Below are 13,743 nucleotides of genomic sequence, written 5' to 3'. Positions count from 1 at the left end.
ACTTGGGACCTTTGGAAGAGCAGTCGGCGCTCTTAACCACTGAGCCATCTCGCCAGCCTTAAAAAGACTTTTTAAAAATCCCATGTGTTAGTACTGCAGGTATGATGGCAGTACTTTTAATCCCAGCACTTGGGAGGCAGAGGTAAGTAGATCTCTTCTGACTTTGAAGCCAGTCTAGAAGTCTATAGAGTGAGCCCAGGCAAGGTTGGTTATAACATGTATGGAATTAAGATCATGTCTAAAATTGAGTGTGGGGGTAGAGATAGCTTATAGTTTAAAAGTACTTAATGCTGGGGCTGAAGAGATGGCTCAGTTGTAAAAACACTTGATATACTTGCAAAAACCCAAGTTTGAGTCTCATCACTCATGTGGCAGCTTACTATAACCACAGTTGCTTCTTCTGACCTCCTTGAAGAAGGCATACAAGTGGTTCACAGACATACATGCAGACAATCCACTAATACACATAAATTAAAAAAAAAATTAAAAGTGCTTAATGCTCTTGGGGAAGACTGAGTTTGGTTCCTAGCATGTTGGATGGGTTAAACTGTCTCTAACTCCAGCTCCAGGGAACCCAATGCAGGTTTTTTTGCTTCCATGAGCACTGTACTAACAACCCAACCCAATCTCCCCACCCCCAACACATACACATGTAATTAAAAGTAATACTTCTAATTTTTAAAAAGTGTATATTATGAAGGGATCACACACAAAATAACAGCAGCCATTCTATTTTAAGCAGAAAAAAGTTAGGGCTTTTTTGAGGCCAAGTTTCCAAGAATGACTTATTGAACAATTTGGCAAAGCTGGTTACTTTCCAAAGACTGCTTCTAGAAGCAATGTACTATCTGTAGTTATGGTTTAGAGTTCCAATATCCCTAACAATTCCAAAGGATTCTTCTCAGGGTGTTAGCATTGGAAATGGTGGAGCCTGAGTCATATGTGGGCCTGGAGAGGTCCCTCTGAAGGCCATTTGGGGTATGACCTTGAAGGGGACTGGGTGTCTCTTCATTCCTTGGATTGTGATGTGAGTAGTTAAGTTTTGCTCTAGCTTCTTCCTTCCCTTGCAATACTGTCTTGTTTTATACTTCCCTTGATATATAGGCTCTAAGAAACAGGGTTAACTGAGCATGGAGTTAAAAACTTCTAACATTATGAGTCACCAGGGAAAAGTCTTTGCTGCCAAGTCTGACAGCATATGCTAGAAGAGCCTGACTCCTATAAACTGTCCTCTTACCTCCACGTGTGCACCATGACATGCAGGTGCCCACCCACAGATAAGCACACGAAGTCAATAACTACCCATATCTCTTCTTTAACTTTGTACCAAATCCTAAAAAGTAAATTTGGTTTACCAGAGAGTAAATCTAGTCAGTGGGAACAAAAATCATACTCTAAATTTTAGTTTCAAAGAATTTAAGGTTTTACTTTTTACTCTTAACTTTTTAAAAATGTATGTAAACTACAGTTCCAAATCAGATAAAAAAGTCTATTTCTTGTGCGTCCATCTTTCATTTTGACCATTATTATCTTCTAGTTTCCTTGCTTCATATTGCTCTGTGAATAAACTAACCTACTTAATCATGTCCACAAAACTCTACAGTTAAGATTTCCTATCTCTCTGAGCTCCTCATTAATCATTTTACACTTCTGCCACAATAGAAACATGTAGTTTCTTTCTTTTTTTTTTTTAATTTGTCCAATTGTCCAATTAGATCCAACTGTCCCATTACCAGAAACATTTCCTCGCCAAGCTACTTTAAATGGCATCTGGGCAGGGGACATAAAGGAACTTGCTATGAAATGAATTCCATTCTCAGAAAGCACATGCAGGTAGTTAGAAAAAGATACCAAGTCCTTATGTCCTAACTTCTTCCACACATGTACATGACACATGTACCTCCTACAATAACGATAAATAAGAAGTAAAACAAGGGGCTAAAAAAAAAAATCTCTCAGTGATTAATAATAATGCTCTTCCAGAGAATCCAGGTTCTGCTCTCAGCACCCTCATGGTGACTAACCATCTGTCACTCTTGTTCCTGGGGGATTTGACACCCCCTTCTTGCCTCACTACTCTGGAGGTTGTGAGGTCTAAAGTTGTGAGATCCTAAACACTTCACAATGGCTCCAGCTCCAAGTATATTAACATATTACTTTAGAGGTTAAGTTTTCAATACATAAATTTCGGGGGGGGGTCCAATCAAATCACAGCATCCCTGTTATATAATCAGCATTTTCTTTATAAATTTCCCAGTACCTAATCTGTAATATTAGTTAATACTCTTAGAAAGTAGATAAAAACAATTGAGAAATCTTATATTGTGTTATCAAAGAATCTAGAAAAATTTGTATACCCTATGAATCCACTTATATACAGTCTGAAGAGTAAACAAGTAGTTAGTAGCCACTGAGTTATCATCTGAGTTATTTTTACAGCAATGGAAGGCAGATCAGCAGTTCACAAAGGCCAGAGAACTTACAAATGGGTACAATGAAACTTTTGGAGTGATGAATAATATTCACCCTCATGACTGTTGTAACAGTTTTATAAGTATATGTATATGATAAATTATAACACTGGGTAAGGTGATATACCCCAGCAGGTATATCACTTCTAATGACCTGAGCTTGATCCCCACAAAACCTATCAGGTATGAAAAGAGGGAACCAACTCCCCTAAGTTGTCCTCTGACCTCTACACAGCTCAAGTGGCACAAACAAACATACACAAGCACACATATAACTCACACACAGGTGAACAAAATCAATAACTGTAAAACAACAATAAAAATCCAAATGTACCAAACTGTGACTTATTGTGCAGTTTACTATATGCTGATTATATTTTAATTTAAAATACCAACTAAAAATAAATACAAACCAACAAAGTACTTTAATGGCTCTGACTTACACTCTGTATTAAGTATCTGTAAATTTACTATCCACTAAAAATCAAATTTTCAGGCTGGAGAGATGGCTAGGTGGTTACGAGGACTCACTAGCAGTGATTCCAGAGGTCTGGGATCTGATGCCCTCTTCGGGCATGTCACTGACAGCATATTTATATACAAAAAAAATTTTTTTTTCTAAAAATATTCTTTGTTAGTGCTTATAGTTAAAAGATTAGGGTAGTGGTGATAGTATTGTATTAATAATTTCATAACAATTAAAAATTAAAATATCTCCTGAAAATGCTTCCACACATGCTTTAAAGGTACTAGACTTCAGAACATTAATAGATTAGTGATGTCTGATGTAGTTATTAGTTTATAAGAGTTCAAATAACTAAAATAATTTCTAAACACAGTAGTACATTTTTGATTTCCAAGTAGGTAGTTTAACATTAATTTTCAATGAATATAAATCAAATAATAGAACTTTCAATCTTCGGTTTCTGTCTATAGTTTTGACCTTTATTATAAACTACTTCCATAATACCATACTGTCTTTTCTAGAACTAGAAGAGATTATTAAAGATTTTCTAAATGTTTTTGTTTTGTTTTTATCTTAACTCTAATCTTAAAGAAAACCACTGTAGTAAAACCTTAATGACAATATATTCTAGCAATGATTTAATGAAAAGAAACGTACAAGATTATTCTAAGTAATGGATATGTTACCTGGCCACACCCAGGGGCAGTGCATAGAAAGGGTTTGTCATCACTCATATTCCACAGGTCCGTGTTTTTATCTGTAACAAAGCACAATTCAAGAATGAGGTGTTTTGTGGTATGTTTCTGAATGTAGAACAATTTCAAATATAAATCCTAAGATCCAATTTCCACCAAACACTTCTGTTTTCTGTGGGAGCCCATGTAAGAAAGCTGTGAACTTACTGTGAACTATGGATGGGGTAGAGTGCAGAATATTCTTCCCACAAGAAAGAATTGCAGAAACTATGATGATTCAATGTACATGAAAGCATGAACATGGCGGGAATGCCCTAGAGGCAACACCCATATTATCTCTGGAAAAGACAAAGCCCCGGGAAGAATATTCTTGGCTCCTTCATATGACCAAAGATCTAACACCAGGTGTATTCCCTCGCTGTAGTTGCTTTTGATTAAGCTAAAAATTACCCCATGCTTTTCTTGATTTAATAATAAAAACTAGAGATGCTTTGTTTGCACCACTCTTGAGCTCAAATGCCTGGGGTCCTCCTGGCTCCCCATACAGGTTTTTGGAAGATCCTTTGATCTGCAGAGACTTAGCTTCATGGGCTACAGGGTGGGTCAACAATCTTCCACTTTGAGAGTAGATACTTGTAATATGCAAAAACTCCACTCTAGAAAGGGTTAGGACATTCTATCTGGATCTTTTTTGTGCAACAGTGTAAAAGTCATTCAAAAAGAACAACTTCCACACAGTAGATAGCCTTCCAAGGGTCAGATTACAGAGTTGTGGAAGTCATAAAGCAAGACCTATTCTGAAATACTTTTTTTTAAAAGATTTATTTATTATTATATCTAAGTACACTGTAGCTGTCTTCAGACACACCGGAAGAGGGCAACAGATTTCATTACAGACAGTTGTGAGCCACCATGTAGTTGCTGGGATTTGAACTTAAGACCTTCAGAAGAGCAGTCAGTGCTCTTAACTGCTGAGCCTTCTTTCCAGCCCTATTCTGAAATTCTTGTCAACGATTTCTTTAGTCTTTTGGCTACTAAATATGTCTTGTCTGAATATCCTTCTAAAACACCAATTAATTATAAACAAACTCATTACGTTTTCATGTGAGCAAAGTACTATAGAAAACTCTCAAAAGGAAAATATGATATAAAACTATATCCTGGCCTCTAGGTACCTCTTCTCCCAGCAGAGAAGCTAAGGTGTGAGGGTCTTTTCCAGTGTCTCTTGCAGACAGATAACCTGCAGATGTTCAAGTACTTCATATAAAATAGTTTAACATCTGCATAAAGTCTGAGCCCACCTTTAGCCAATTAACTAGAAGACAGAGAGAGAAGACATAAATTAATAAAATTAGAGACGAAAGGGGGACATCACAACAGGCAGCAAGGAACCTCAGAGAATTATAAGGACATGCTTAAAAAAAATCTCAGCCTAGCAATCTGAAAAAACAAACAAACAAAAAACCTAAAAGAAATGGATGGATTTCTTGATGTATATGACCTGTCCAAGTTAAAGATTAAATAATCATTTAAACAGACCCATTACCCTAGTGAAATAGAAACAGTAATTAAAGTCTAACAAGAACAAGAACAGCAAGAAGTCATCATCCAAGGCTAGATGGATTCAGCACAGAATTCTACCAGATCATCAAAGATTTAACACCAACACTCCTCAAATTATTCCACAATATAGAAACTAGAGAACATTTTCTATGAGGCTACTAAACACCCTTATCCCTTATGAATATAGATGCAAAAATTCTCAACAAAATACTTGCAAACCAAATACAAGAACACATCAAAAGAGTATCCACATGATCAAGTTAGCTCAACCCCAGAAATGCAGGGATAGTTCAACATATGTAAACTGATAAACATAATCTACCACATAAACAGACTGAAAGACAAAGATTACACATCATCTCATTAGATGCAGAAAAGGCCTATGAAAATTACAATATCCTCTCACAATAAAAGTCCTGAAGAGACTAGGAATACAAAGGATATACCTCAATATAATAAAAAGACCATTTCAAACAGGCCCACAGCCATATCAATCTAAATGGATTAAAACATAAAGCATATCTACTAAAACCAGGAACAAGACAAGGATGTACCCATTTAATACATCCAGTGAGTTTTAGCTACAGCAAATAACTGAATGAGGTCAAGGGAGATACAAATAGGGGAAAAAAGTCAAATTATCTTTATTTGCAGAATATGAATATACATATGTATATGTGTATGTATACATATATATACACACACATACATACATGCAGAACATTATAAACAAATAAATATGCAGAACATATATATTTGCAGAACACCCTAAAAACTCCCGCCAGGAAAATTTACAGCTGACCAAAAAAATTCAGCAAAAGTTGCAGGACATAAAATTAAAACGCAAAAATCAGTAGCCTTCTTATATACAAATGACAGACTGAGAAAAAAAATCATGGAAACAGTACCTTGAAAAACAGCCTCGGCTGGGCATGGTGGCGCTCGCCTTTAATCCCAGCACTTGGGAGGCAGGCGGATTTCTGAGTTCGAGGCCAGCCTGGTCTACAAAGTGAGTTCCAGGACAGCCAGGGCTATACAGAGAAACCCTGTCTCAAAAAAAAAACAAAAAACAAACAAACAAACAAAAAAACCAACACACACACACATACAAAAAAAACCAGCCTCAAAAACTAAAATAAAATATCTTGGGATAACTCTAACCAAGCAAGCCAAAGACCTATATAATAAAAACTTAAAAGAAACTGAAGATATTAGATAATGGAAAGATCTCCCATGTCATGCATGGATTGGTAGAATATTGTAATAACTGTGGTAATGGCTATCCTATCAAAAGCAACCTATAAAGCTGGGCAGTGGTGGCACATGCCTTTAATCCCAGCACTTGGGAGACAGAGGCAGGCGGGTTTCAGAGTTCGAGGCCAGCCTGGTCTACAGAATGAGTTCCAGGACAGCCAGGGCTAGCTATACAGAGAAACCCAATCTTGAAAACAACAACAACAACAAAAAGGCAATCTATAATTTCAATGCAATCACTATAGAAATGCCAACATAATTCTTCAAAATAACTGAACAAAAGATCTTCAATTATATGGGAACACAAAAGATCCCAGATAGCTAACACTGTGAGTGAAAACCTGCTTCCATTAAACAAATAAAAAAATAAGAAAATAACTGAAGAATGTCTTCTTTAATAAAAGCTGAGTTTTATTTTATTTTTTAAATTAGCAAGATACAACACCAGAGAGTCTGGGAGCTCAAAGCAGCAGCAGCAGCAGCAGCAGCAGCAGCAGCAGCAGCAGCAAAATGAGTGACAAAAATTAAGACCTCAGCATACCATATTTAAACTAAAAGAAAATTAAGAAACTACATCTTGTCAGGTATGTCAGTGCACACGTTTATCCCAGCACTTGGGTGGCAGAGGCAGGTGGATCTCCAAGTTAAAGGACAGCTAAGGCTATACAGAGAAACTCTGTTGGGGGGGGGGGTTGTTGGGGGAGACGGAGAAAGAAAAAGAAAAATATCTTGGAGGAAGATCAAGAACTGAAAAAAAAAAAGAGGTAAATATTGATGATCTAAGGATTATTTCTTAGCCAGGCAGGGAGCATGAAATGAGGGTCATAAAGCAACGGCCATGGACTGAAAAGACTCACTTTAGTAATAACCAGGTTATGGCACAAAATGTTGACAGAATGAACAAGTATTGTTTTAATAATTATTGCTTTACACAGTAAATAACTCAATGTAAACAATATTTTAGTTCATCAAACTTCTTTTGAAAGTTGTTAAAATACAGCTGCAAATTCTTTGCAGTGCTTTTGACAATGAGTTTATGTTCCTTCCCTTGACTCGAGGTGGGTTCATAATTATTTCAATTAACAGTGCTGTGGAAATGGCACAAGGTTAGGTCCCAAGTTTTATACCCTCTGCTTGGTCATGCAGAACTTGTTTGGTCTTCAAACACTACTACTCAGGTCATTCTAGGTTAGAGTCTTATCATCATGATCAAAGAGGTCATTCAAAACTCCCACGTGGAGGTTTATTCACCAAGAAACAGACAAATTGCCTTGCTATATATACTATGTCAACTTCTTGACCTATATAATCTGTATTGCTTTGTCACAACTAGGTTTGGAACATCTCTGTATAGGTATGACTTATCTAAGTAATAATATATCCTTTCAAGCTTAAAATTTTTACAAACCAGGGATAGAGATACAGTGAGGTGAAAAGAGTAATTTGTTTGCAAATCTAATATCTGGCTCAACAGAATAAGATGGTTGAATTTTCATATTTGCTTCTTATACTCAACCTGCTGTGACTCATATTCAGACAGCTTATGGAGAAACTCTTACTTGTATGTTCTTTTTTTTTTTAAGAGTTATTTATTATATGTAAGTACACTGTAGTTGTGTTCAGACACACCAGAAGAGGGCATCAGATCTCATTACAGATGGTTGTGAGCCATCATGTGGTTGCTGGGATTTGAACTCAGGACTTCCGGAAGAGCAGTCAGTGCTCTTAACCACTGAGCCATTTCTTCAGCCCCCACTTATATGTTCTTAAAGAATGAAAGCAAAATAGGGCAAATAACAAATTAGTACTTATTATGACAGTGGCTTTTACTGCAGACTTCAGAAAGGACGTTTGGGACCCATATAAATTCTTGAACAACTTTATAGAAATTGATAGTACAGTTTTATTTTTTAAATACTACACTCTCAAAAAAGCAATATGCCAGATTTTTTTAGACACACACTGTTAAGTAAGACAGTTTCCCTTGCCTTGAGCATAGGAAACCCAAGGCCCACTTGTCGGTCGCAAGCCACACCCAAGCCATACTACATGTACAAGTACACGATAGACAGATGGGAAAGACAAGTGGAACAGTTTGAGAATTATGAAGAGAGGTAGAACTAGAGGGTGAAGAGGAACAGTCTGATGTGAGTAGCCTGTCCTACCACCTGAGGCCATGGTGAAGTCCCAGCCCATGCTGCTGCTGAGGGCCATGTTTGGGTCTGTGGCCAGGCAGCATCAGGGATCTATGTCAATGTTTGTGGGGTGAGTGAGCTGGCCAGGAGGGTATAAGAGCTAGTCCTGCCACTTGGCTGGTTGCACTAAATGAGCTAGCTGGGACAGTGCTGAAGAGCTCCCCCTGGTGGTATTGGTGCATTGGTTGGGGGAGGGGTAACAGGAGAGGTGGTAGGCTGACCAACTCAGCTACCACTCAGGCCCAGATTCAGGGTTAGCTTACTCCAGGCATCAACCCCATTTATGAACTGCTAGAGAATGTGAAAGGGCCAGAGCTGCAGATCCAAACCTAGAGGATCTCCACAACAGAGGGCAACAACAGAATATCTGAGAGGAGTTCCTGTGAAGATCCAGTATTGACAGTATAGCAGAAGCCAGAGGCCTCGAATCAGATCAATGACTCATTGCAATGAACATTTGCTGCAGCTTCTAGAACAAGATTTTTTTTACGTTTTGTTTGTTTTTCTTTTGGGGGATGTTGTAAGGGCAGAGGACAGATATGAAAGGACAGAAATGAGTGGGATTGGGTTACATGATGTGAAACAAAGAATCAATAAAGTTTTTTTAAAAAGTTAGTTTCCCTGATGTGGAAGTCCATGATACATGTTCCTGCTGACTGTAAAGGGCAAGGAAGCTAATTTTGCTGTGATACTGATGACTGTAGACTCATAGTTCAGAAAGACATAGAAGGTCTATACCTTACACTATCACTCTGCCCCACAAAGTAACAGCCTACACAGAAAACCAAGGAAGAGAATTCTTAACAAATGTGATAAGGATGCTGAAGAGTAGCTCTCCACAGCTGAGGAAGGACTCACTTTTAAGGAGCTAATTATCAGGAGTCTGACCATGCTCCCATGAGTATAAGCGTAACACAAATTGGAGGGTTTTTCTCTCTTTTCCTTGTTTTTTGGGGGGAAGGAGTCCAGAAAGATGGGGAGTGGACCTTGGAGGACTAGGAATTAAGTGTGATCTGGGTTCATGATGAATATAAGTCTTAAATAATTAATAAAAATATTATGGAAAGAAAAATAATGTCTGTACCTCAAAATCTACTGTTCTACTAAGTATTGTTTTCTTGTATTGTTTTTTTGAATCAAGGTCTCATGTAGACCAGGTCAGCCAGCTTTGAGTGCCTGATGCTGACAGCTTCTTTTATTTATCTTATTTTCTTTCTTTTCTTTTCTTCTTCTTTTTTTTTTTTTTTTTTTTTTTTTTTGGTTTTTCTAGACAGGGTTTCTCTGTGTATAGCCCTGGCTGTCCTGGAACTTACTTTGTAGACCAGGCTGGCCTCGAACTCAGAAATCCACCTGCCTTTGCCTCCCGAGTGCTGGGATTAAAGGCATGCACCACCACACCTGGCCATTTACTTATTTTCTTAAGTGTATATATATTTTTTTCTTTCTTTTTTGAAACCAATGTAGACCATGCTGGTCTGGAACTCATGTAATCTGCCTGCCACCACGTCTGATCCTTATGCTTATTTTTAATTTGATTCTTTTGAGAACTGGAACACAAATACTGTATTTCACCCTTCCCTTAACTCTCCTCTAACTCCTTCTGTTTTCACCCCCACTTCAAATTTACTTTTTTAATGTGGTCAATCACACTGAATTATTCTCACTGATAACAAAGTAGAATGTTTGGAACAATCTCATCTTGGAGATATAAATAGCCTGATTTTACTTGTTAATATTTTGTTTGGAATTTGTTTTACATTCATGTTCATCAGAAATACCATGTGTTATTTTGTGGCAGTTTTATAATTAAAGTTGGGACATGTTAATTCTTTTTTATTTTCTAAAAGAATCTGTATAAAGGCTGGTATTAAGGCTAGAGAGTTGGCTCAGTGGTTAAGAGTATTTGCTATTCTCTCAGAGGACCCAGGTTCAATTCCTAGCACCCATAAACACATCTATAATTCCAGTCCAAGGGAATCTGGTGCCCTCTTCTGGCTTCTGCAGACACATCAGCCATACACACACACACACACACACACACACACACACACACACACACACAGTTATACAGGCAATACATAAATAAATAAATCTTTACATGAAAAGAAATGTATTAATTCTTCCTTAAATATTTGAAAGAACTCACCGGTGAAGCTATATGAGCCTGGGGTTGTCTCTGTGGGAAGGTTTTAAGTCATAAATCCAGTATCTTTAAATAGATGCAAATTAAAACATTTATATTAGTTTTATTTTCCAGGAACTTTTCCATTTATGCTTTCAAATATATTGGCCTAACTATTAATAACATTTTCTCACTTTTTTCCATGTCCATTAGATCCACAGAGATCTCCTCTTTAAATTAGTAATAGTCTTACTTTTTTCTTTGTCTTTAATCAGTTTTCACATCCTTACTTTAAAATTTTGGCTTTCCCATTTACTCCATTGTATCCCTATTGTCTAACTACCCAATGCCATTGTTATACTAAGTCAAATACTTAAAAATAAATCTAATGAAAATCATAAACTATACATCTGAAAACAAAAACCTCAAACCCAAGACCAAAAATATATTTCCACAAGTAACAAAAGAAGGTCTAGGTAAATGCAACTCTGTTCCAAGTAGTATTTCTCAGATCAGGGCCAGTCACAACCCAAATCTCAGCAGGTTTTGAAGGGGAGGAGGAGGAGGAGGAGGAGATTTAATTTTAAAATTTATAAAGGGCAAAGACCCAAGAACAAGCAAGCTAATCCTGAATGACAATAATAAAGCTTTAGAGTTTATAAAAAAAATTGGATATTATTATATCAAGACCCACTATAAAAAGCAATAATTAAGATAGGGTAGTTATTAGTCAAATAGTAAACATATAAAGCAATAGTAAAGAATTGAGTCTAGAAATAGATCAACACATCACATGGCTTCACCCTTAAGTACATTTCAGAAGGAGAAGAAATGATCTTTTCCAAATTTGGTTTTACAATTTTATATCAAAAGTATCTGACTTCACTAGTAGTTGGCTAATCTACACAAATTCATCCAAATACTTTACAGGAATATTAGTAGTTACAAAAAATAGATTATAGACAAATAAATATAGGACATGTTGTATATTGGCTTCAGTTTTCTATGTTCTTTGAGAATTTTTAAAGCTATGTTGAATCAAGAAAAAAACAAAACCCCCAAATCCTACCTTTCACCATTCCACAAATCAAGTCACAGAGATATGAGAACAATAATGGTAGCAAGCCTCATGATTTTGATGTAGACAAATTTTTCTTTTATTAAAAAGACTTTATTTTTCTTTATAATTGTAAGTCTTTTGCCTGCATGTATGTGTACTGTTTGTGTAAGATGCCTTCAGAGACCAGAAGAGAGCACCAACCCCGCTGGAGTTACAGTTATGAGTGGCCATCTAGATGCTGGAAACAAAACCTGAATCCTCTATAAGAACAGCAAATACTCAACTGCTGAGGCATCTCTCTAGCACCACAAGTTTCTTTAAAAAAACTTTTAAATCTGAGAAGGTTACATACCATCAAAAAACCATTTATTTAAAAATCACTAAGTAGATGGAAAGAATTCAAAGAACACGAGCTAGAACTAGATAATGAGACCCTGTCTCAAAACAGTACAAGATTGGGAGAAAGATGATGGGATATTTACAGTGTTTAGATCAAACTGACAAAAACACAGTGGATGAACAACAAAGTTGAAATAAAACATTCTTGCAGAGGATGAAGAGGGATATCAGAGCTGAATCTTGTAAAATGTCTTTATCCCAAGTACAAGAATACACAAAACATATGAAACATATCTAACACATCAACAGCAAGCAGTCAGCCCAAGTCAATACATGGAAACATCTATTAAGACACTACCCACGCTTTTCAACAAGTAAATTCATAGGTAAAGAGGAATAGCAGAGGGAGGGACTTTTTTTTAATTGTATTCTTATTTAAAGAAAAATTGATAGTATGGTATGAAGTTTACATTTAAACAAAATTCTTCACATACATTTAATATATGCTTAAAAAGATTTTACGATATAATTCTAGATGCAGGTCTGACCAATATTAAAAAGTGATGGATCTTATGATTCAAGACAGTATTTTGGACATCAGTTAACCTAAAAATTGTGTCCTCAATATGAAAGTTAATTTCCTGAGACCAGAGCTTGTGAAGTCATTCAACCCTTGAATTGACCCAGTGAAAATTGTGCTGTTGATAACTGAACCTGCCACAAGCAGTAAAGGTGGGGGAAACAAACCCCCTACATACACACAGACATTCACGCACACATGCTCCAAGAGTTTCCACCTGAAGAGCACTCATCCTCCTCTCCCACCTCCCACAGGCCCTTCTGCAATACTTGAGCCAATGGTTTGGATAGACAAACTGATATTTATAACTTTGTAATTGGAAAAAGTTTTTTTTCCTCCAATTTCAGGAATTAGCACTTCTAAGGCAGAATGGTCTGCCTGTGTATATTGAGAGAGGGACTTTTTTTGTTTTGTTTTTTTTTTTTTGGTTTTTTCGAGACAGGGTTTTTCTGTATAGTCCTGGCTGTCCTGGAACTCACTTTGTAGACCAGGCTGGCCTCGAACTCAGAAATCCGCCTGCCTCTGCCTCCCGAGTGCTGGGATTAAAGGCGTGTGCCACCACGCCCGGCGAGAGAGGGACTTTTTAAGCTTAAATGACTTACTAACAAACAATTTTGATCCAAATTCAAATACAACTATGAAGTAACATATCTGGATGGAGATTACTTTCCTGCTTCAGAATTTCCACTTAAAGATCCAAGTGAATCCTTTTAACAACTTGTAACATTTTTTAAAGCAGAGCACTGGTATGACCTCCTGATCCTAGTACCTGGGAAGCTGAGTCAAGAGGACTTGAGTATATAGCATTCTTTTAACAAAGATTTGTTTTATGTTTATGAGTACATTGTAGCTCTTCTTCAGACTGTAGCTGTCTTCAGACACATCAGAAGAGGGCATTGTACCCCCATTACAGATGGTTGTGAGCCACCATTTGGTTTCTGGGAATTAAACTCAGGACCTCTAAAAGAACAGTCAGTGCTCTTAACTGCTGAGCCCTC

At 36.9% G+C, this 13,743-nt stretch overlaps 1 protein-coding gene across 2 annotated transcripts in view; it reads right to left on the bottom strand.

Moving 5' to 3' along the window:
• Atf2 (activating transcription factor 2) overlaps window positions 1-13,743 on the bottom strand; it is a 74,410-nt gene that overhangs the window by 42,311 nt on the left and 18,356 nt on the right. For both annotated transcript variants that reach the window (XM_021152748.3, XM_029471965.2), the window contains exons 4-5: window positions 10,791-10,853; window positions 3,624-3,694 (exon numbers count right to left, since the gene is read on the bottom strand). In XM_021152748.3, the coding sequence (XP_021008407.1) occupies window positions 3,624-3,671 (48 nt within the window). In that variant the 5' untranslated portion in view covers window positions 3,672-3,694; window positions 10,791-10,853. The remainder of the gene's footprint in view (window positions 1-3,623; window positions 3,695-10,790; window positions 10,854-13,743) is intronic.

The sequence above is a fragment of the Mus caroli genome, unplaced genomic scaffold, assembly GCF_978045245.1.
Source record: "Mus caroli unplaced genomic scaffold, Mus_caroli_1 scaffold_2, whole genome shotgun sequence".
Lineage (NCBI taxonomy): Eukaryota > Metazoa > Chordata > Mammalia > Rodentia > Muridae > Mus > Mus caroli.
This window is presented reverse-complemented; position numbering and strand designations above follow the sequence as displayed.